The sequence below is a fragment of the Crocodylus siamensis genome, chromosome 2 (assembly GCF_052110815.1).
Source record: "Crocodylus siamensis isolate JL-2025a chromosome 2, ASM5211081v1, whole genome shotgun sequence".
NCBI lineage: Eukaryota > Metazoa > Chordata > Crocodylia > Crocodylidae > Crocodylus > Crocodylus siamensis.
Genome location: NC_143396.1, coordinates 207,079,368 through 207,104,612, shown reverse-complemented (window position 1 = coordinate 207,104,612; position 25,245 = coordinate 207,079,368). Strand labels below are relative to the sequence as shown.

Genomic DNA, 25,245 nt, shown 5'->3' with positions numbered 1-25,245 from the left:
AGTGTGCAACTAAATAGAAATCTTTGCTTACCTCCAAAAGTAAGGCTACAAACAGATTGACCCAGATGACAGAAGAAATTAGCCACCAGGCTACAAAATACAGCTTTGACCAACTGGAAAACAAGAATATGAAAAAGGAGAAAAGTAAAGAGCTGTACATTAAGAAACTAATAACTCCATCTGGGGCCCAGGATGAAAAATAAATCTGAGGAAGGTAAATCATGTTTTTCACACAAAAAGGTATGTAGTGTTTTCATAAATAAAAAAAATAGTCTGCAACAAGCCAATATTAGACTTTCATCTAGTCAGCGGAGTTAAACCCTTCCTCCCAGGTTCAGGACACACATATGCAATTTTAGTGGCTGGCTTCTCAAAAAAGGGGTGAAAGCTTGGGTCTTTCAACAATAGCATGACCCCCCTAGAGTAGATCATTGCATCTAAATCAAGACAGACTGAAAGGACTTCAGACAAAAAATGCTTATCCACAGGTTCTGTGCAGAATTGACACTACAGTGATCTACCCCAATTTGTCATTTTTTGGCCCCGATGGACCCCAGGTAGTAGAGATAAGCTTTTCCGAGTCCATTGTGTAATCATTTCCATTTTGGGTCATCAACTACCAACACCATTACCAAACTGTGATTAAGTGCGATGAAAAGTTTTGTACTATATATACTGGGCACTGGACTGAAACTATCATTTTACACTTAGCTCAACAGCTTTTTGGCTTGTAACTTTCAATTACTAGGACTTGAACAGATTGAGGGGCAATGTCATATCATTAGGCAGGAGAGTCACCTATCCCTATGGCCAGAAGGCAGGATATGTGACATAAATTTCTGCCCATTTACTTTGAATATACATACATACTAAGAAGGACATATGATAAAACTAAATGGAAACATTCTTTGGATGTTAATATTACTACTTACGGATTTGAGTACCTTGAAAATGCATCCAGAAAGACTTGCCAATTATTTACCACCATCACATCCCAGAGAGTCACCAGTGCAGCCTAAGGAACAAAAGTTAAAACAAAGAATGAGTGGCTATAGCACTTATTTCCCATTTTTAGAAAAGAAAACCTGTTTCCCCAACATCTGGACTCACAGCAAAGTCATCAAAGTTGTTTGGCCAATATTCCAACTGCTCATAGGTCCCACACTGCAGAGTGTTGTTACCAGATGTTATATTGACGACACTACAAGGAAATTACAGTGCAATTTTAATTTAGCTTCCTGCACTTTGTTCCATAGTTACTATATTTTAACCAGTTACTATATTTTAACCAAGTAAAGTACCTTCAAACAGGGAAAAGAAAGCACTAGGAAGAAAGAACATAGACAGGAGCTTGAAGTTTCAAATCTGAAATTTCCTGGAGTCTCAATGGAATGAGAGGAAATTAGAAGAACAACTGGCAGGAAAAATGTTTGCAGAATTTAAGAGACTACTTAGAATGGAGAGAAAGGATTTAAAAATAAGGAGGGAAAAATACAAGAGGCTCAGAAGCATGTATTCTTCCACTACAAATGAAGTGTATCTGCTATTATCATAGGAAACAAAAAAAACAAACAAGAAAGAACACCCACTTAGCGTGAGTATGAGTGATGTTGAAGCTGTGACTGTCCTGGAAATATGAAGAAATTATATTTTTAGGGTGTATGTCTTTTGTTAGACCAACCATAAGGTTGGGAGGGAGATGCACAATGCAGTTTCAAAAAAAGACATGGGGGGCCTTTGCAAATAGAGCGTGTTTAAAATAAAGCCTTACCTGATATTACCCATAGGAACAATAGCACCTTTAAACAGCACTATTCCAATTAGAGCAAATGCATAGTAAACCACCTAGAAACCAATACACATTACAGTTAGTCAAAAACTAAAAACAAGATAATCAGACTTATTATAATAAGATAACCTCCTCCAAAATCATTCAACGTTAACAAGAGAGAGGTTGTCAACTTAAAATGCATGTCTGTATCAAAAAGTTAGGAAAAACTGTTTAAAACAATGTAATAGGTTATTAAAAGAGAGTGAAGAGAAGGGTGACTTTTATAAGCTCACTTATTTTATACTCTGTGCTGTTTAGATTTTTTAAGAGAGAGACAGATAGATATTTTCAGCTGGAAACTGTTAACATTTTCCTTTATGATCAGTTTTACTTTTCTGTTTCTCAGTATGCTGGTATGTGAACTGCAGAACACTGGAGAAGGGCTTAAAAACTGGGTAAAAATTCTACTGGAATTCTTTAAAAGTTCTGGGAAGATTTCTATTAGCCTCAGACTTTGTAGAAGCTTTTTCTTCATAAAACCTAAGTCATGACCAAATCTGAGCCTATGTTTTGTATTTAAATCAATAACATTTGTAAAAGCCCAAATATAAATAAAGGTAAAATTTGTAGAAGCATGTTAAGGCAATGCCTGCACCCCTAGTTAAGCTTAATTTTATAGTCATCCTCAAGACTATGCCTGATTATAAACTTCACAGTAAGCCACTAAGTTTAACTCCAGCAACAGTCTGTACCAAGAGAAGCTCCAAGCATGGGGGCAACGCAACTGTCTCTCACCTTTTGGGCGTCCCCTTTCCATAACATCTGTAACCCACTCACATGCTGCATGCCTTCAGGACAGGAAGTTTACCCGCAATAACACCACATTTCTAACTTTGGGCTTTCCTGAATTTCCCCAACCCCATTCTACTGCCCAGAAGAAAGAAAAACAGTCTAGACTGATTCTTAAAAGGGCCCTGCTTTGCATATTGCAAAGGAACCCTAGACATTTCGTGAGTGCAGCACTCAAGAAACAAGGAAGCAGTGCGATGTAAATATCTTTGACAAGGACTACAATAAAATACACATGGAGAAATGGGAATTGAAATGGATTGGACTGGTTGTCGATGACCTAGGTGAACACTAAAATGTGAGCATAGCCATGGTCCAAAAAAGTCACCTGGGAGATGAGTCATATTCAAAAGGATTTAGGGATCTAAACCCTTCAAGTGCTTAGGGGCTTTTGCCAATTTTAGTCCCCCCAAAAAATCAGAGGTTTGTTTTTAAAACAATCTCCACAGAGATGTCAATGCATAAAAAAAATCCTAATTCACACTAAGGAAAGCTTCACTTATTACTAGGAAGCACTGAAACAAAGCAACAGAGGTGTCAGGATTAGTTTCCATTCCCATCTTTCTGTATTATTAACAAAGGGTGCCAAGAAAGAAGAATATTATCATCTGTACTACAGGCTTTTATATTGGTTAAATCAAGTGATGTTGCTGTTCCACAGCCTGCCAGCAGATGGGGTATCTGTCTTATTATTAATAAAGAACAAACATTATTCCTATATGTAAACTAAAAAGTCTAAAATACATGACAGACACAGGAGAAACTGTCCTAGCATTAATTAACATGATTTTGGTAGTATGTGGCAAATTAATACTGGGGAAAGAAGGCAATTCAAGTCAGCTGTTAAGACAAGGCCTCATCATGCTCAGAGCTCAAACTGAAATAATTTGAAATTAACAGGAGTAGAAGCTAGACCACACTGCAAAAGGTCACATTCCTTAAAGCTAAGCTCCTTGGGGCAGACACTAGTTTCACAACTGGTGCTACATTGGTAGTTTTAATGCCGGGGTGCAGATAAAGAATACCAAACCATACACCTCAGCTGCAACATTTTAAATACAGACAGAGCAAAGGATTCCTCTTCAGATCTCAGGTTGTGGGTCCCAATATTAATGTTGGGAGACAAAAACATCCATTCCTAGAGCTAAGCATAGGCTAGGTCTGCACTAAGGACTTCTGCCAAGTTAGCTATTCTGGTCAGGGGTGAATTCCTTGACCGACAAAACCATACTGGCAGAAGCGTCCAGGGTAGATGGCAGCACTTTGACCAGCCTGGCTTATTTCCCCTCATACAAGGGAACATTACCGGTGCAAACAAAGCTTTGGTGGTACCGCAGAATCTGCACTAGGAATACTTCTTAAGTATGACACGTAACAACACATACTCCTTGTGCTGACAAGGCCTTTCGGCAGGCCATATCACTGGACACTTGCAAACAGAGGAGCATTTTCAGGGAAACCACAGAGATAGGGCTTGAATGTATAACTAGATAGCTTTAGTTATCTACCTTCCCATATGTCAGAGAGCAACACATTTTATTGCTGTTGTTAGATACCCTAACAGTACAGTTGCATAACAGTTTGAAATGGTGTTTTATAGCAAATTAGCAATTATTTCACCCTCAGGATTATTATTTAACATATTCAGGTCTTTTCAGTCTAAAAGACCTGCTTAATTAACATGAGCGCCCCTAAAGTATTTATGATTAAATTTCTCAGTTTTAATACAAGAAGATATTAAATTATACTGTACAATAATGGTACATATCTTAACTTAATCAAAAATTTTAAAAGCCTCCTTCAAGTAAGACTGACAATAACAGTATTGCCCAGTAACTGGGGGCATATTTTGAATGAAGATCAAGGTAAATATGTTTGTACTTTGTACTACTACTTTTCTGACCAAACTTAATACAGCAGATTCCTGAACAGGATTTGTGGGCAGTACCACAGCATAAGTTACATTTAAGACAAACTAAAAGGTTTAAAAATCAGGAAGTGGCAAAATTAAGACTTCCTGTACAGACTTCAAGCCACTTTCTGCATACGCATTATGAGTTTTTAAATGCATCTCCATCCAGTATTTTTATTTGGGAATGTGCTTCCATCCATCAGGTGTATCCTCAACAGGCTATCAAACTTCAAATCCTTATTCTGAACCATGGTGAGGAATGGTTGAAAACAGCTGAACTGTTCAACTAAAACTTTATGACAGAATAAAAAAAGACAGCATAAGGAAGGGAACTGAAAACCTCAGCTCCAGAAGTTGAAGTCGTTATAGTCAACTTTATGATCAAGTGAAAACAAAATTTTGTAAGTGGAAAGGATAAGGCAAAACTATAAGCATTGCTACTAATTCCAGCTCTAATGAACTAGCTCAGGGGCAGGCAAAATATGGCCCGCAGGCTGCATCCGGTCCACTAGGACATTCTATCCAGGGCCCCTAAGAAGTTTCAAAAATGTATATTTATCTCCTCCCGGCTACCTGTCAAGGATGACAGGAGCAGAAGGACCCAGAGGGAGCCTGCAGGAGTCAGGAGAAAGGCCAACCTGGCTCTGTCCCCCCACCCAGAAGCCAGTCTACAGCAGCTTTTCCTGCACATCTGCTCCACTACCATGTGGCCTCCAGCTGCATTGCTGGATTGCGGAAGCACGGGGCTGCACCAGTACCCCAGGGCCAGAAGCGGGAGGCAGAGAGAGAGACCAAGAGAGCACATGGTGAGCAAAGCACAGTGTGCGTGCAATGAGGGAGGGAGAGGAAGAGCGTGCGTTGTGTTCATAGGATAAATCCCACAAACATCCCCCACCATACACATGCAACCACACCCACTTTAGGCGGGGCTACCCATGTGGCCCTTGACAGCTTGCCAAAACTCGGTAAGCAGCCCTCCACCCACAATAATTGCCTGCCCCTGAACTAGCTGGTCAAGGCTGGGAAAGGCATGTGCTATTAGGGGACAGGGTGAACATTAAATCACTTCAAAAAAGAGAAAAGAAATTGATCATGTTCCTTTTATAGTCATGATGTGCAGGCTGTGGGTGTATTTTTTTCCCCCACAATCAAACTTTGAAAACGTACCCCAAATCATGCTACAGAGTCAGCAGTCTTGAACTGCAACCTACCAGCAGGATCCCTGCAAATGCTCTTAAATTCTTCACCAGATCCAGCAACGTACTGACAACCAAAGCCATGAACTGAAACAAACCAAATTCTCATTAACATTTATCATGTATTTAAGTCCCAGTAACTACTGTAACCAAACTGATATAAAACATGATAGCAAGCTAAAAAAAACAAAATAGTTAAATACCTTAAACCTCGACAGCACCTTTTCATGTCAAGGATCTCATTTTGCTGTATACAATTAATGAATAAAGCCGTACCCACTCTCTAAAGTGGATGTTGAAATTACAAATGAGGAAACTGAGGAACTGACATGCCTTATTCAAAGTCAGATCATAACAGTAGATGAGCCAGGAATACAACCCACAGTTATTAACTCTTGATCTTGTATTTGAACCTGACCACGTTCCCTCAATTTCCCATTGGTACTTAACCGTGACCATGTGACTTCTGCGTAACATCAAGACATCTATGTTTTATTAAACCCAAAGTAGACTCCACAGCTGTTGTCATGCAAAGACCCCAAGGACCTCCAGTATAGGCAGCCAGAGAGAACGCACCTAATTCTGAATGGGGTTAAGTCTCTTGGAATTAACCACGCCTGCTTTCTTTCCAGGTGCAGTCTCCACTCTGATACTCACTGACAATCCTGTAGGAGCCAGACATGCAGAAAGCTAGGCTACATTGTTCCTTGGCCGACCCGTTAGTTAAGCAAACCCCTCACCACTATGCAGAGCTCCATACTCTCCAGGTGCAATTGAAGTGCTGGCTAATTTTGCTTGTGTGTTGCTTATTTGTTAGCTAGCCTCTGTTGCCCAAGACAAGACTTTCAACTGACCCACAATCTTAGACAATTAAAAGGACTTCACTTACAGCAATGCTGTGTTAGTTTTAATGATTAATTCAGGAATCACTCAAGACAGATCAGCAATATCTATCAATTCTCCACCTTGGAAGGAAAAGCCTGCAGCATCCTTATAGGCTCGGCAGTGCTTTGCTGGATAGCACTACAGAAGAAAGACTTGGGGGTCACCATTGACTACAAGATGAACATGAGTCTGCAGTGCGATGCTGCAGCTAGTAAAGCAACCAAAATGCTGGCTTGCATCCATAGATGCTTCTCAAGCAAATCCCGGGACATCATTCTCCCCTTGTACTCAGCCTTGGTGAGACCGTGGCTGGAGTACTGCATCCAGTTGTGGGCTCCACAATTCAAAAAGGATGTGGAGAAGCTTGAGAGAGTCCAGAGAAGACCCACGCACATGATCAGAGGTCAGGAAAGCAGATCTTACGACAACAGTCCAAGCGCCATGGGGTTCCTTAGCCTGGAAAAGCGCAGGCTCAGGGGTGACCTGATGGCCATCTATAAGTTTATCAGCAGTGACCACCAGGATCTGGGGGAATGTTTGTTCACCAGAGCACCCCAAGGGATGACAAGGTCAAACAGTTATAAACTCCTGCAAGACCGTTTCAGGCTGGACATAAGAAAGAATTTCTTTACTGTCTGAGCCTCCAAGGTCTGGAACAGCCTGCCACCGGTTCAATGAACACCTTCAAGAGTAAATTGGATGCTTATCTTGCTGGGATCCTATGACCCCACCTGACTTCCTGCCCTTCGGGCAGGGGGCTGGACTCGATCTTCTGAGGTCCCTTCTAGCCCTAATGTCTATGAAATACCGGTGCGTTTAAAGGAAATATTTCCAAGCACACAACCAACTCTTTGCATCTGTGATAAAATTTGGCTCATGGTTTAAATCAAAAGTAAGCCTGGGCATTAGAATTTAGAGAAGAACTCAAGTAATTTGAGTTACAGAGTAAGTACCAGCATTTTCCTTGTGTTCATCCAGGTTCAGCCTGGATCTAGCCCACAAGTGAAAGCTGTTGTCTCATTCAAAGTAGATGCACAACAAACTTTTGGCAACATTGGTTGAGGAAACCAGTAAAGCACCTTTGAACTATTAGAATTCCTCATTTGCAATGTAGCCCCATTTGTCTATTTCAGTCAGGGGAAAAGCATAAGGAAAAAATGGGATTTTAAGGGTTTTGAAGACTTTCCCATTAACATAAGCATGTTATTGCAACTCTACCTGTGTAAAACCTACACACTTAGTTAGGGCAGTGCTAGACGCAAGAATCTAGAAAGATGGCGGGGAGGGGGGGAAGAGAGTAAACTTGGCTGGGATTACTTGCTAGCTGTAACCCAAAAATGTCCTCCCTTCTCCGTGAGCTCTGGGAACACTATGAAATTGGCCAAGTGCATCTAGATGTGCATACAACACAATTTGAGAGCCAGGTCAACTGCAGTGACACTGTCAAAGCTTCCATGCTGCATGGCCACAGCTGAAGGAAAACAAAAACAAAAACAAAAAAGAGGTGTTATCTAAAACAGAGAGAGCCAGGAACTTGTGGGTTATAAATCCAATTCATATACACCTAGTTTGCAAACAATTACATAGCATTTTGAAAAAACCTATGATGATTTATAAGTTTGATTAGTTCAGAATTATGGAACTAGGAGGTGAAGAAGGAGAAAACAAGACATAAGCACCTTCATATTAGGTATAATCCGGAGGAATCTGAATACAATTAACATATTCACCAGCCGCACCATATCCCACAGAGACAGCAAGCCCATCATTTCAGGTCTCCTGAAAAAGATGAATCATATAAAAAGTTAGAGAGCTAGAAAGGTTCTAAAAGACACAGCTAATTCCAAAGTTAGTCATATTTTTTCAGCCCTTTTGGATTAATAATTTTTAGGAAAAGGAAATTTTATAGCCTTATATATACTTGCTGTATAAACGTAAGTACTGTCATGGATCAGACTCTACCTTTCAGGAATCTCAGCCACAGGAGATACTAATGACCAATGTGAGAGGATATTTATTTATTAGTTGCAATCAAGAAGTGATGGCAAAGCTTGGAGGTAAAGTATGCAATCCAGGTGTTTATTTGTGAATTAACTGCCTGGCCAACTATGCTGTTTTCTGCAAAGCCAGCCAAATTCCAAGGAGTCCCTGTTCTTATTCCTCAGAAGGAGAACAATTATTTTTTGAATAATTGCTGAAGGAGTTGCTGGTCTTTTGAGTCCTGAGCTCATCAACTGCTGATGTGCAATCACCCTTTGCCACAAGGAGCATGCAGCAACCATGGTAGACCCAGATCCCAAGTCACAAGCAAAGAAACTAGCTTGAGTCATAGCAGTGCATATGATTGTCACTACACTTGCAGGATGCCCTACCCACCTGGACTTTAGAAAGAGATTCCATGAGAGAGCGCACAGATTAGACTTTACGGCTGCTTGCAGACATGGTGGGGGATGTGAAGGGGGAGGGACCCAATGCTTTACTTCCAAGGTGGCATGCTCACGCACCAAGCCCAGCGTATGCCCAGAAGAGGCAGCACATTAGTTGTACCTGGCTTTCCCAGTCTCCGTAGAGATCAGGCACTTGAGCGGGGCTTTTTTGGCTCTTATCTAGTAGCTGATTGAATCAGCTTTAGCTAAAAATGTCAAAAAGCCTCACTGAAGCATGCAGTCTATACAGATGCTGAGGAGCAAGGTTGAAGTAATGCACTGCTGCTTCCAATAGAGCCCCTTTTTTCCCCCCAGGTCTATCAGCACTGTATGATCCTACAAGGTTTTTATGATTCGGCCCAAAGAAAGAACAAATCCAATTATTTGCAAGCTTTCTTCCATTACTTCAGGGATCATCCTTTCTTACCTTATGTTAAAGGATGTCCATATCAGATTAATTACATTTGGAATACATGCAAAAGTATTACATAGAAATTCCAGAAGCCCATTATATAAGGGCCATGCACTGCTAGCTGTTAATACACTATTAGGTGTTATTTTTTGCCACATTTAGTTTGCATAAATCTAGGGCCTAGCATGAAGCGCTCTTACACCCACCCATGCCTTACAACATGCAGAATTCTGTCTTATTTAAGCAATAAGGTCAGATCTGAAAACTCAGCACTAGTATAAGCTGGGTTTTAGACTGGAATACACATGGTGTGCGTCTTGCTGAAAAAAGACAACACAAGTAGCAACTGGAAACTCCCTAGTAAATAAGTGAAAATTACTAGGGCTTGATTCATATGGCAAAAATACTCAATCCAAAAGTTTAAAATAAAAGTTTTGCAAAAATTACTACCTGAGAAGCACACTGTAGAAAACACACCAAGTGCTCAACCTTGCCTTTGATTACGTCACACCTACAGGCACAAAGCTGGCTAACAGAACACACACTGTCAATGCCAAGACAACCCAACTGGTTAATTTGGGTATGGATGTACAGCTGACCCACTGTGGAAGTGGTTGGGAATTTCACCATGTATCAGGCGTTCCTGATGCAACAAACTGTTCATGTTCATGCTCATGCTCTCTTACACACACAGTAAGTGGAATCTAAACCCATCAGTGAAAGGGGACTAAGCTACCATGGGTTAGCCTCCACTTATAGCATAAGAGAATGCCAACAAAGGGTATGGCCACAGCCTCTTTTACCTGACAGTAACTTATCTGTACGTCTGCTCCTTAGACTGCAGGCCGTTTTGTCCAATAATTTTTTTTTAGTCTCTGAAAAGAACAAAGAGCATGCACACACAAGCATGCCTCCACAGCGGATTCCCCAGCTCTAAGCTAGTACCTCTCAATGCTACTCTTATAGAAATAAAAGGCAAGAACAAGCCCATATTTAAATAAGAGGCAAGAAACAATTGCTTGGCAATATAATTAATTTCAGGGAGCTAATATAAATTAACTTGCTTAAAATTATCAATACCCTGGCAAAAGAGTTTTTTCAACCACCACTTTAAACAGATATACAACCCAAAGGTGTGCCAAAATAAACAGGTGTGGGAGGGAGGGCTGTTCATTTGTTTGAATGCATTAAGTTAAACACCCAAACAATTACTGATATATAAAACACAAACCATCTTTCCCTGTAACCCAAGGAAGTATTGTGGAATAGCTTCAATTCATATAAAGGGATGAGATACAAACCCCCTCCTTGATTATTTCCCACCTCACCCCCACGATTTTTTAAGGAAAAGTAATTCCACAAAAAGGACAGATATTCTCCTCTACTTCAACTTACAGCTACAGCACAAAAGAAAACACATACTTCAAATCTACAGTGAAAAACATGATCGGACACTATACCGTTAGCTTTACTGTAGTCTGTTCTGAAACAGCATAGGATTAGCAACAGTTTATGTTGCAATATAATGAATTGAGAGCTTCAGGTATTTTTTGGAAATGTACCAAAGAGGAAGCAGCTGCTCTGCTCCGTCACTAGTCTAATTTAGATTTAATACAACATACAGACACCTGTCTCTCAAACCAATACAATACCTCTTCAGAATTCTGCCATAGGTCCTAACTAAATAGTTCTTTCAATTCCCTGCATTGCCTGACCTCTAGTGACTGCAAAAGTGAATTACTGTAGTGTTCTTAGGCAGACAAGGCTCTTTGGGTAAATGTGATATCTTTTATTAGACCAACTAAATAGTTGGAAAAATTGTTCTTTGCAAGCTTTTGGGCACAAACACCCTTCTTCAGGCATAGTGAGAATCCATTGGAGACTCTCCTTAGGCCTGAAGAAGGGTGTGTGTGCCCAAAAGCTTGCAAAGAACAATTTTTCCAACTATTTAGTTGGTCTAATAAGAAAGATCTCTCTTTTACCCAAAGAACCTTGTCTGCCTATGTGCTTCAACTAACATGGCTACAACCAACAACCCTGTAGGGTTCTTAGTAGCTTTGGCAAGATATAGCAGACAGCTAAGGTGTCAAATGCCCAATGCAGTGGTTCAATGTTTTTAGACTTCTGAGTGGTGCCTCAAAAATGCCAGCTAAGTTTTCACTTTTTTTTTACCTACAGAAAAATAATACAGCATATTCCTGTTGCCAAAAACTCAGAAAGCCTACATACAGGTCAGCACATTTTTGACACTATGGATTCCTATGTGAAATCTCTTGATTAATCTTGTGAAATCTGTCTGCACACTTAACAGCATTAACATTGTGTGGCACCCTTGATAGTCTCTCAAGCTACATACCCCAGGGTGCAACAGCACCTTGGCTGAGAATCACTGGCCTAATGTCTATCCTACCTTAAAAATAAAAACAGATGAAGCTAGTTATACCAAGAGATTGGGCCATTACCTAATTACCATGGAAGTTTTCTATGGGATTCAAGTTCTACTTTGCATATTTACACCAGTTTTGGAGTACTTGTAACCACTCAAAGAACACATACCATCCAGGGTGAGGAAATCCATACACAGCAAAAGTCGAGATCTCCAAAACCTTCAGTTGCAAAAGAAAAGAAACATAACTGTACTTCATTTTAATATCAATAATTTGTCTTCAAGCTCCTTGCAAAAGGTCACCGTTGAGAGATCTAAGCCACTAATTTGGCTCGCTACAAAACTATATAATTGGCATTTCTCCGCTATCAGACCTCAGAGTTAATCCTGTCTCACCACTCAAAACCAGCAGTGAGAGTTTCACCTTTTTTTATACAGAGTAAAGGTAAGCTGCATGCAGAATTTTGTTTGTGTAGGACTTAGTAGCAAGCTACATACCAGCTTCAGGACTGCAACACATTTAAAAAGCCCTAAATTGATGGAATGTGAAGGTCAGAAATAGCAAGTTTTACAAAGTGTAAGGATTTTGCACCTGAACTTTGAGGGTATCATTAAACTACTTTTAGAACATAAACAGAAGATACACAGGCCTTTACTACTACTGTAGTAAAAGATCCTTCAGGGCCCTGAGAGCTTTTCAGAGTACTTAAGAGAGCTAGGGGCCCAAACTATACGGTACTTAAAAATGGTATTTGTGCCCCTTAAAACAAACAAAAAAACCCCAGAAAACAAAAACAATCCCGCTACCTCTTAATTATTTTTGTTCAATAAAGTCTCAGATTCAACACTATCATGTCTGCGCAAAAACTGACATTGCCTTCAATTCCAAAACGGTCTCCCTCCAAAGTGAGAGGAAGCAATGCATCTACCTCAGAGCTGGATATTCTGGACTATCACTTGAGTATTAGTATATTACCAAACTGTTCTAGCTGTTGAGGACACAGAACATTGCTCAAATTAAGTTTACATGCCAATCAGTTGCAACAACAAGCACTTCCACAGAGCTCCTATCTATGGTTCAGCCTTGGTTTAAGATACATATATGAAGAAAAAAGTTTCAATTTGTAAGTTAGTTTTTCCATGCATCCACAGTTATATAAAAATGTCATGCCTTTTGTTCAACTAGATGACACTGACCATACATCCAAAACACCCTAAAAATTCACATCCAAGAACGGAGTGGAAATTTCCCCATAGACTTACCAGCAGAATGCCAGTCAATAGGCCATCAAATCTATTGCTTGGATATGATAAATATCTTCTTAATCCCATTGCCATGATCTTTAGCAACATCTCCAGCAGATAATACAGGATGAAAAAAAAGTTTATAGCCTTGAAAGGGTAAAGAATGAAAAAAGAGTTGTTACAATCAAGCTTTGAAGAGCAAAGGCAACCTTATAGAAACACTGATACAGCTTACCCCTAAGAAAAAGTCATCTCGTTCAGAAGGCTGCTTATCTGCATCCATTACCAAGACCACCTGGAAAAAAATAGCAACTTCTAATGAATCAGCAGCTGGACATTGTACCCTTATCAAATCAAGGCTGTTTTTCCCATTGCACATCCCAAAAAGAAACAAAAAAGGGTTTTAAGTACCAAAGAAGAATGATGTTGTGCAGACTCCCTTCTTAAAAACTAAGTTATTACTTAGCTTTAAATATTGCTTGTGAAATATAAGAGACAAAGAAAATCCATACTTACACAGATAGAAATAATATTTGCGAGGGCTACAACATTCCCTATATAGCTGAAGTAGGGATGGCCAAAAGCAAATTGCATTTTCTGCAGGAAGGGAGACTGATACTCTGGTTTAGCAGGATGCTGAGAAGAAAAAAAAGCACAAAGGACTTAATGTATCTAAATCTTTTGTTAATGTAGTAGGGAAGAAGGCCCAATTTAAGCATAACGGATTAAGTCAATATGAATATTAGCAGGCAGCAGAATTCCAATGAACTCAATTTTCAGATCTCAGTTATACAGCTGACCAAGCCAGTAATTTTCTTCCTACAACCTGGTCTACATCCAAAGTTGTGCTAAAGATGCAATTTTTAACCAATGTAGTTAAATTGGTACAAAAAAAGATGGGGAGGTAATTATTTCAGTGTAGCTAAAATTGAAGAGCAATTGGTTTAATTTAAACGAAATAAAGAGGGTTCATACAAAGATCAGAACCAGTTTGAATAAATCAGGCTTTATAATCAGTTGAAGTTAAACCAAATTCAACTTTTATGTTTAAGATGGGGCTAATCAGGAAATTTTGGATGAAAGGTTTTTTGGTAGAAAAATGCTGACTTGTCAAAATGAAGATGTTGCATGGAAGCATACTGGTTTCAACAAGACAGAGTTCTTGGGGCCTGGACGAATTTCTGGTCATAACCAAAGACATATATTCCTGAAAAAAGACCCTCATAACTAGGGCACTCAGCTGGCATGGGACAGGATGACAGACCAGACAGATTAACTTAGGCCACATAACTATGTTATGTACTATGTAAGGATCTCTTCCACCTTTCCCCTCTCTAAAATTGTTCAGAAATGTTCCTGTCCCATATCAAAATGAAACAGACTTCAAATTTTGAGAAGTCTCATGGGATGGGAAAAACATTTTAGCTACTGACAGCTGTAGGGGCAACCAAAAAAAAAACAAACCACAATGCAGCACATGCTCAGAAGAGGAACCACATCAGTGTGACCTGGCTCACCCAGCATTTGTGGAGATTGCGCACTTCAGCAGGGTTTTCTGGCACTTTTATCTAATATCTGAAGCTGAATGGGTGAATAGATTGAATCAGCTATTAGACAAAAGTGCCAAAAAGCCCCGCAGACGCATGCAATCTATAAAAGATGCTGAACAAGCCAGATCAAATTGACACAATTCCTCTTCTGATAAAGCACTGCCCCCCCCTGCGCCCCCCATGTCTGTCAGTGCCCTTTATGCCCAACAAATACAGCCATGCTTCAAGATCTTGTTTCACTGGTGCCAAAAAAGAAGTTCTGTGCTTTCTTTCAAGGGCTGGGAAGCAAGACTTCAAACAAATAGTCATCATCTTTGGCACAGACGCTGCCCTCCAGAGGCAAACAGATGGAGACAATGAACTGCTCTAGAATGGGAGCGTCTCCTGTAAGAACAGTTCTAAGTGCTTCACTTATTCACAAGCTCATTTGCCCTACTTCGCCTTTTCATTAATCTCATCCATGATACTTTGAAAGAAAAGTAGGGCAGCAGGTCAGGCTTGAAGATCTGCAAGGTCCCTTCAGACCCTACTTCTATGAATCTATGAAAAAGAAAAAAAAAGGGTTTAAGAAGATTATATTCTACCTGCTCCTCCTCTAGTAATTCTGCATGGAAATCGTAACTGCAATTTGCAATACTGGTCCTCTGTAAAGAGCCAAAGTTGATCTGAGGGACTGGGATGTGACTGCATAAATGTTGTTCAACATAATGCAAACTTTATCTTACTTAAAAAATTAATTCTTATAAACAGTCTAATAACTTGAAAAAATATGTACAGCAGTTTGACTTTCCAGCACTTATAAAGATCAAATAATTAAATTACAGGTGAACTTTTGGGTAAATCCAGAGTGTCTATACAACTCATCTTCAAGTTTTCTTGTTACTAGCCATATTTTCTAATAAAAGAAAAATTACACCCACTCTGCTTAAGCAAATCTTTTAAAAATTCCTCATAATAGATATTCATGAATGTTTATTTGGGTTTTTGGGATGGTTTTGGTCTTGTGGGCTAAGATCAAGTGTATTACCTTCTGAACTGAAATGCTGTAAAAGCTTCTCTCTCTTCCCCTCTGATCTTCCTTGCCACACATTTGCATTTTCACAGACCGCATTTTGCATCTTAGCTTAAGTTTCTATTCCACCCAGAAGAGCACAAACTCCAGCAGATTCTGCCTAGGCCTGAAGAAGGGTATTTGGGCCCAAAAGCTTGTAAAGAAGTTCCAACTATTCAGCTGGTCTAATAAAAGATATCATATTTACCCAAATAACCTTGTCTGGTATCTCAGAAAAGAATTTGTCCCAATGAGAACTATTTATGAATTAGACAATGAACAATCAGTGAAATCAATGACCCTTCTCAGGTCCCATAAATATTTTTTCCCCTCAATTTCATGTCTGTATAGCTCAAGTAAATCATAAAGACATTTGTAGTGTTATATAAATAGTTGCTAAGTCACATACCTGTTTAACAGAGTCTTTGTCAAGCTCTTCAAAGAGTTTCTGAAATTGGACAGCTGACAGTAGTCCATGAGGGCATGTCTTGAGTGTCTTTACATGCAAAAGAAATATACAGATCAGCATCTGGTTCTACAGATGTGGCAGACACCTCTTAATATATGGTCAGAGAGGCAGTATGAACAGCTCACAAAACAAAACCAAGACTGAAGATGACACTCCACTCTGATATTCACTCCATCTTTGAGTAATGCATCTCTCCGTCCTTCCATTAGACTCCATACTGTTCGGACAGCAACTCTCTTAGTATATGCTGGTTCTTGCTTAAACATAGTAGAGTCCCAATCTCACTTAGAGCTAGTGACAGCTTGCATAATCTACACAGAAAAGGAACTAGTGGACACTTAGGGGCTCTGGGGTGCACCACTGAAGGTATTCTTGGCCAATACCAATAGCTGATTATTAAAATCAGCCACGTCAGCTGATACTGATACAATGCCCATTTACAGAAATGCAGTTGGGCAGCATGGAAAGCAGCGTCCTGGCAGTAACTTGGGGTGGGGGGGGGGGAGCACCACAAATCAAGGCCCCCACAGTGAGGGAAGGAAGGTGTGAGGGGCAGGGGCAGCAGCAGGCACTGCCCAGCCAGAGTGGTGAATGGGACCCCAGGTCCAGAAATGAGACGAAGCCCCAGGCAACTCATCCAGGGGGTACAAGAGGGCTGGGGGAGGGTGGCTCCCCATTGCTGTGCGCACCTCTGGGGGAGGCATGAGGAGCATGTGCCCCTCCCTCCCCCACCAACTTGTGCGTGGGGTGGAGGCAGGTAGCTCACTGCAGGCTCGGAGCCAGGGGCCACGCCAACCCCTTCCTGGTGGTGGGGGTGGGCCAGGGCTGGGCTCAGATCAGAAGGGTTCAGCTGCACAGGGTAGGAGGCAGTGGCATTAGTAGGGGTGGCTATGGGAGATTCAAGGTGAATTCTGGGGTGGCTATAGGCCCCCCAAGCCCGTGGTGCGGGATGGGCAAGGGACATGCAGCCAGCACAAGGCTCCACAGGGAAAGGCAGCAGAGCACAGTGCCCCAACCAGAAGTGGCGCTGAGGGAGGCTATGGCTACCCCAGAATTCACCTTTATTCCCTGACAGACACCCCTCACAGCACCACCACCATCACCACTGCCTGCCCCATTCCCTCCCAACAAGAGGCTGGCACAGCCCCTGGCCCCAAGCCCGCAGTGGACAGCCCACCTCCGCCTGCACACAAATCCGGAGGGCACATGCGCCCCATATCTCCCTCAGGAGTGCACACAGCAGCACGGATCCACTCTTGCTTCCTCTACCAGTGTACCCCCTGGATGAGCTGTCTACAGTTCTGTACTGCTCCCAGCCCCAGGGTCCCATTCACTGTCCTGGCTAGGCAGCGCCTGCCCCTGGCCCCTGCACCATGGGGGCCTTGATCTGTGCCCCCATGAGTCTTCCCCGCAGGACGCTGCTCTCTATGCTGCTCAGCTGCATTCCAAGCCATGTATATGCACATGCCAGCTGCTCCTGTGGTCCCAGCACTGCAGCTGGGAACCACATGATGCTGGAGTGCAATAGGCAGGGGGTGGGGAAGACAGCTGGGAAATGGCTGCGACAGGCAGGGGAAAGAGGCAGCGAGCGGGTGCGCAGAACGCAGCAACAGCCAGACAGGAGTACGGTGCCCACACTCATGCACCAGGGCCAGCACTGGCAGAGCCCAGAGCAGGACAGCAGGAGCACGGGGCCTGGGCTGCGCTGCTCAAACAGGGAGAAGGGAGCGAGCACAACTCCACAGAGCTCCTGGCAGCCTGGCCCTGCGCTCCTGCTGGCCCGCCGGCGCTAGCCCTGGTGTGGGTCCCGCACACTCACCTGACTGTCTCTATGCTCCATGCACCCGCTCACTGCCCCTTCCCTCCACCTGCTGCAGCCATTTCCCCACTCACCTTCCCTCCCCTCCCCCTGCTGCGCTCCAACATCACATGGTTCCCAGCTGCAGTGCCAGGACTGTAGGAGCCAGCCTGGCCAGCCCTGAGAACTAGGGCAATCACCTGCAGTCCTCCTCTGCCTCCCCTGGCCCTTATCTGAATTTCCGCTCAGCATGGGGAGGCAGGAACAGTCCCAGGGCAGAAGCCTCTAAAAGCCCCTGCTAGGCAGAGGCTTCCAGCTGGGCTCAGAATATGGGAGGCTGAAGGGCGGGCAAGGCAGGGCAGGGCAGGGTTGACCTGGACTTGCTGCTGTGGCTGTTTAGTTTTACTGCCAGCTCCCCCTGCATCCTACTGCCTCTGGCTCCTGTCATCTTTGACAGGCAGCCAGAGGCAGATAAATATTAATTTTCTAAATTTTTTAGGGGCCCCGCGGGCCGGACAGAATTGCCTGGTGGGCTGGATCTGGCCTGTGGGCTGTATTTTGACTGCCCCTGATTTAATTGGTGACATTACATCGCTACATCAGCCAAGAAAAGCCAATAGCCAATAATGTTAATTTTCCTTTTATCAGTGTTGATCTGCTATGCAACCAATATATTGGTACACCTCTATTATTTTCATCTATAGTTTTGGTTTGTGACCTATCACCTGGACAAGGGAGAAGAGATTGATGTCATATATCTTGACTTCAAAAAAGCTTTTGATCTGGTATCCCATGATCACCTCTTGGCCAAACTGGCCAGTTGTGGCTTTGGCTCTACCACGATCCGCTGGCTGGGAAATTGGCTTCGTGGTCGGACCCAGAGGGTTGTGATTGATGGCAGTCACTCATCGTGGTGCCCTGTGACCAGTGGGGTCCCTCAAGGCTCTGTCCTGGGACCCATACTGTTCAACATCTTCATTAACGATGTGGACATTGGAGTCAGGAGTGGACTGGCCAAGTTCGCCGATGACACCAAACTTTGGGGCAAAGCATCCACGCCAGAAGATAGGCGGGTGATCCAGGCTGACCTGGACAAGCTCAGCAAGTGGGCAGATGAGAACCTCATGGTGTTTAACACTGAAAAATGCAAGGTTCTCCACCTTGGGAGGAAAAACCTGCAGCACCCTTATAGGCTCGGCAGTGCTACGTTGGTTAGCACTACAGAAGAAAAAGACTTGGGGGTCATCATTGACCACAAGATGAACATGAGCCTCCAATGCGATGCTGCGACTAGTAAAGCGACCAAAATGCTGGCGTGCATCCATAGATGCTTCTCGAGCAAATCCCAGGACGTCATTCTCCCCTTGTACTCGGTCTTAGTGAGGCCGCAGCTGGAGTACTGCGTCCAGTTTTGGGCTCCACAATTCAAAAAGGATGTGGAGAAGCTTGAGAGAGTCCAGAGGAGAGCCACGCGCATGATCAGAGGTCAGGAAAACAGATCTTACGATGACAGGCTGAGCGCCATGGGACTCTTTAGCCTGGAAAAGCGCAGGCTCAGGGGTGATCTGATGGCCACCTATAAGTTTATCAGGGGTGACCACCAGGATCTGGGGGAACATCTGTTCACCAGAGCGCCCCATGGGATGACGAGGTCGAACGGTCACAAACTCCTGCAAGACCGTTTCAGGCTGGACATAAGGAAGAATTTCTTTACTGTCCGAGCCCCCAAGGTCTGGAACAGTCTGCCAGCGGAGGTGGTTCAAGCGCCTACATTGAACACCTTCAAGAGTAAACTGGATGCTCATCTTGCTGGGATCCTATGACCCCAGCTGCCCTTTGGGCAGGGGACTGGACTCGATGATCTCCCGAGGTCCCTTCCAGCCCTAATGTCTATGAAATCTATGTCAGTAACACTAGGAACACCAGCACACCCAAGCCAACGTCCAAGGCTTTGGAGAAAAAAACAACTCTAGAAGGCAAATAATGCATTGGAGTGGGTAAAGGGGAAGGGGTAGGTATAGGGAGGAAATTTCTCTTGGGTCCCAGTAAGCAAGAAAAAAAGAAGTCCTCAAGCCTGGGATTACCAGACACCTCCTACAAGTGCAAGCAACCTGAACAAAAATCAAGATTGCTAAACTAAAGCCTCCCACAGGTGTTTGTTATGCAAATTAGCAGCACAGCTAAATATAACCATGTTCCATGAGCACTTGATCTCTGGGTTTTCCTTTACTGGCATTTCCAAATACTAAAGGAAATACTGTAGAAAGCAGCATTCTAGTACATCTAGGTCTTAACCAATCCTAGAGCTAAACAAGGTCAAATGAGATGTCTGATCCTGGAAGAAAAAATCCCTTAATTTCCCTTCTGTGATCTTTGCTCTATCCTGCCTTTGAACCCAATATAGTCAAAGAGATAACAACCCTAACATAAAACAAGAGGTTCACAATGAAAACCATTTACTCAGGTTGCAGAGCACCAGGTGTTGCAGATTGCTGCATTTTGAGAGTGCTACTCTCTTTCCCCTCACCCATTATAAAAACCTAAATATTTCAAATTAAGAGCTGCAGTTTTAAAAAGATTAAAGTGAAATTTTTCATTGCTCAATGACGACATGCTAGAATAAAACTAAGCATTGACTTAGTGGCTTAATGGCTTTGGTATTGAGAAAGAAAGCCTTTCATCCTCAGGTCAGGTCTCTAGTGCAAAAATCTTTGCTAGTAATGAACAAAAAACCTGTTTTTAATCTAGTAGCTGTTCATTAACACTTAAATAAAATAAGCCTGGTGTTCATGACAATTTTGCTAGCAAACTGGGTAGTTTCCATGAGCATCCTGCATCTCAGCAACAAGCCCAAGAACTAAACAGACACAGATCCTGACCTCTGCTCTCACTCTCAGCAGGGATATTTACACAATAGTGTAAGACTGTGCTGAAGCTACCACTCTCAGAATGGATGCATGTCTAAATAGAAGATGTCAGTTTCCAGGGACATCAACCCAGAACCTCTGTTTATGTTCTTATCTATTCTTGTTAAGAACCAATTCCTACCCTCAAGATGACATGTTTACAGCCAAAATCCATGTCCACTTTCTTCAGCACCCGGAGCAAGGTCTCAGCATTGACGCACAATCTATTTTAAAGAAAAGAAAGGAAATTTGGTATCTTTCATATCTGAAAGCTGTCAGTCTCTTCTGCTCTCACAAAGACCAGCAACTAACTGCTGAGCCTAACTGCAGTCTCACTCTTATTTTAAAGCAACTGCAACTAGAAATAGAAATTAGAAGTGAAAACAAAAACTAGGTCTCCCACCCTACTCCACCCCTAAGCCTGTCACAGGTATAAGTGAGACCTTGAGAACAGTGTTCAAGTGACTCAAATCTGGATATTACTAGGAGGGGCAAGGAAGAGACAAAAGCCCATAGAATATGAAGAGATGGACAGTAATCTGCTTCTCCCCAAAAAGGGGGTTTAAGATACAACTTAAGGACAAATGTTGCTCTGTGTTCCCAGAGTGGTATCTACAGGACCATCCTTTACTCACTCATGTGTACGGGCAGGAGTCTCTTTCAGGGAACAAAGCACTTCAAATGCAGCCCGGATTCCCAACCGCCTCCTGAAGAGTGAGGACTGGACAGATTTCTACAGTGAAGATACCACAGAGAGCACCAGTTATTCATGTGCAACATTTAAAGGTATTGTGGTGGCCGTGAAGAGTCAAGAGAATTAAAAAGAAATTACTCACTGGTGATGATTTAGTCAAGTTCCCAGTATCTCTGGCTGCATTTTTTCTGCCTTTTTTATTTCCTCCACTACCTCCTCTACTGTTTCTCTCTGGAACTAAAGTGGAAGTCCCTACAAAGTATCTATATTGGGAAAGTGCCTCTTTATTAGATGTGACTAAGACAGCCTTTCATTTAAATTTTCATTCCTAGGTATTGGTGCCTCCAATCATGACTGCTCTCAGACAGTTCAGTTGTGCCACTTAAGCAGGAAATCAAATGTGATGCAGTTTTAGTTTCTATTAACTTTCTGTAGCCACCAATTTATGATTCTTCATCTCCAGTGTATTTCTCACAGCCCTTCTATGATAAACAGATCCCATCTTCTTCTACAATTGAAGGCAAAACAAGCAACACACATAAGGCACTTTGGAATAAGATGAAGCTTACTCCATGTTTAGTTGCTATGGATGTTGCTCTTATGTCTGGGACTAAGTGTTACCAAAAATCTTTCCATTTACTGCTTCACATACAAGGTACACTTTAAATCAAGCTTCTCCAGTATGAACATTAAGGAACACATTCATTTTAAAGAACAAGTGTATATAAACTTCTTCCTTGGACAACGCCAGAGGGGAAATAACACATACATTGTTTAAAGCACTGAATGGCACTATACAGTGATAAGACTACTAAGATATTCCATTGGACAGATTCTTCAGATTGAAATAAAATGCTATCTAGGTATCCATAACTATGCCGGCTTCTCATGAAGTAGCTTGACTTAACCCCAAGTGCACAAGTGCTGATGTAAAGAATTCAGATTAAGCAATACACCAAATTAATATCTCCTTGTAATTCACTAGCTAGTCATTTCCACAGGACTCAAGTTCTACAGTGAGTCAGCAGTTTGCACTTCAAGTTACATCAGCTCCACAGCAGGATCAAGATCATTAACAAGACTAGCCTAGTTAAGGTACACTAATTTCTATAGCCAATGCCACAAAATGGAATGATATGACCTGGATGGAGGCTCAGACTCAGGGCCTAGTCTTGGAGCTGGGCTTGGACTCTGCAGTGAGAAACCTCAAATTTTCTTCCAAAGCTCACCATGCCATAAAGCCAACCCAAAAAATACCAAGTGAGGAGAAAAAGGCTCTCTGTAAGCAGAGGACATGGCAACATAAGTAGCAAGCAGTCACCATTTCTGCTTCACTGAAATTTTCATAGGCTCCACCATGCAGACAAAATCCGTTAACAATGTTTGTTATACATCACAGTAATAACAAAATTTTGTAGCATCTAAATTAAAAAGGGCCACAGTAGAGATAAGAGTTCTTTGTTTTAGACAATATATACAAATGCATTCCTGGTTCACACATGGCTTTTGTACAAATTTAACTATTTTGGTCAAGGGTCAGAAATTCACTGCAGTAATTATGGTGAACACAACTATAACAATATAGGGATTCTTTATACTAATATCTACCTTATTCCTCTTCTATTGTCGGAATAAGCTAGAGCAATCTAAAGGAACTTTGCATCAGTATAACTGTATCCACAATAAAGAGAATCTTGCTGCTTCTCTTGTGTACTAGAAACTCAGAGAGATGTTGAAAAGCTGTAAATTTATGACTGAGTGCATATCAGATAACAAATGAAAGTTTTACTCACAAGAAGATATCCTCGAAACTGATTATATATTATCGCTGTCAGCAAGTTCATCAGAAACAAGTTTCCTTTAAAGACAGAGAGATATTCAGGGCTACCTACTAACTTATAGCTCAAGTTTCTTTGAACTGTATCATGTTTCCAAGTCACATATTTATTTGGACATAAAGCATTGCTAATTATTTACCAGAATATCAAAAAGAAGTTAAAGTCTTAAAGCTGCCAAAAAACCCATCAGTTTAAGTTTTTTCCCCCTGCACAAAAACTAATGAACACTTTTCAATTTAATATTAAGATCTTAATAGATGGATTTTAAAGTAAACCAAGAAGTGCATATTGCTTCCACTGCATCTAAAAATTTAACATACAATTAATTTTTTTAACCGCCAAAATATAAACCCTCTATATGCAGGTTTAAATGAGAACTAAAAAAAAGGACAGACCTGAAAAAGAATGCATTCCACCTGACAGCTTGACTACGTTTATGCCAACTATGCAGTTGGTCCTATAAAAAAATAAAATTAAAAAAAAAAAAAATACTACCCACAAAAATCCTTGCCTCTCGCAAAACAAAAAACAGGATATTTGTGGTTAAAAATTCCCAGAGAAAAAAAAAAACAAGCAGCTCCCCACTATACCACCTTATTAGAGAAGAGTTATAGCAAATTAGCCCTACCACTGAAGAAAAGAGGTGACTTACCTAACACAGTGAAGAGTACAAAGAAGATAGCATAGGCTCGGTTCTTAGAATATGCGGGAATCATCACTGCACAAAAATTTGCGAGATAGAAGTGAGGTTAAGAGTGCTGTGCTTAAAAACAAATATATATTTAAAATGCAGATCTGATTTTAATAAAGACAATGGGGGAGATCCTCAACTAGTGCACACTGGTATGGCTCTACAGAAATCAATGAATCTCTTAGTTTGTCAGTCAAGGATCTGCTCCAAAAAATTGTTTCAATGTGGGAGAACACAGGGAGAAGCTTTTAATGGTATAAAAGTGATGTAATTTATGACCAGGTCCATGCAGAACTTGCCTCTAACTACCAGTGGTATTATTATTTTTCCAGATGACAGTATTCATGATAACCAAAAAAAGAAGCAGACCAAATTAAGGAGAGAAATCAAATCCATTTCATCAAAGTTTTATTCTGATATTAAGAGATGCTCACCATCAGGGTTATTTGCAGTAGTCAGCAGCACCAGTAATGAAGTTAATGAATCTGGCAAATTCCGGAAATATTGCAGCCATTCCTTATCCTGCTGGCCATCCTAGTCATAGAGATTACCACCAAATTATTGCCAAAGCAGTACTTTGGCAATACAAACAAGCCAAGGAAAAAAATCAGTTTAAAATAATTTATTACATCTAACTACCACATATCCTTGCCTGGTTTATATACAAGACAAGGTGAAAGAGATCTGAGAGTCTAATTCAGGATGTCTAGGCAATCTATAAAACAAGGTTCCACAACAATCACTTACGCTGCTATAGTCCCTGCAGAAATCTGACTGCTTAGCAATCATCAGAACATAAGAAAGAATACATCGTTAAAAAGGCAGCAAGGTAGAGAAGTCTCAGTACAGGATATAAGTCTGGCTACTACCTATAGGTTTAAGAGGGAAGACAACACCTTGAAACAGGTAACGTAGCAATTTAAAGCAATTCTGAAAGGGACATTGGGATGGGAAGAACATCTATTCCAAGCACAGGCTGGTGCATCAGAACTAACGGAACTTTATAAGTATGATAAAAGCAGAAGAGATCTGAAATGTACACAATAGCATTTTAGGCCTCCCCATATACTGCCCAAAAAAAATCATTCAATCAATCAAATCAAGCATGTGCAGGATACTCATTATACTACGTTCCATGCACGGGAAAATATAATTTAAAAAAATGC

General features: G+C 41.6%; 1 protein-coding gene across 2 annotated transcripts in view; it reads right to left on the bottom strand.

Annotated features, from left to right (window-relative positions):
- TPCN2 (two pore segment channel 2) overlaps nt 1–25,245 on the bottom strand; it is a 50,239-nt gene that overhangs the window by 10,706 nt on the left and 14,288 nt on the right. Inside the window, exons 8-23 of one of the 2 annotated variants that reach the window (XM_090032884.1) lie at nt 24,514–24,613; nt 24,041–24,106; nt 23,344–23,408; nt 21,492–21,589; nt 20,999–21,080; nt 16,093–16,179; nt 13,599–13,718; nt 13,318–13,377; nt 13,101–13,229; nt 12,008–12,057; nt 8,293–8,392; nt 5,744–5,815; nt 1,772–1,845; nt 1,111–1,201; nt 945–1,015; nt 32–113 (exon numbers count right to left, since the gene is read on the bottom strand). In XM_090032884.1, coding sequence (XP_089889010.1) covers nt 32–113; nt 945–1,015; nt 1,111–1,201; nt 1,772–1,845; nt 5,744–5,815; nt 8,293–8,392; nt 12,008–12,057; nt 13,101–13,229; nt 13,318–13,377; nt 13,599–13,718; nt 16,093–16,179; nt 20,999–21,080; nt 21,492–21,589; nt 23,344–23,408; nt 24,041–24,106; nt 24,514–24,613 — 1,347 coding nt within the window. Of the gene's footprint in view, nt 1–31; nt 114–932; nt 1,016–1,110; nt 1,202–1,771; nt 1,846–5,743; nt 5,816–8,292; nt 8,393–12,007; nt 12,058–13,100; nt 13,230–13,317; nt 13,378–13,598; nt 13,719–16,092; nt 16,180–20,998; nt 21,081–21,491; nt 21,590–23,343; nt 23,409–24,040; nt 24,107–24,513; nt 24,614–25,245 lie in introns of both variants that reach the window. The other variant, XM_090032883.1, reaches the window with a different exon arrangement.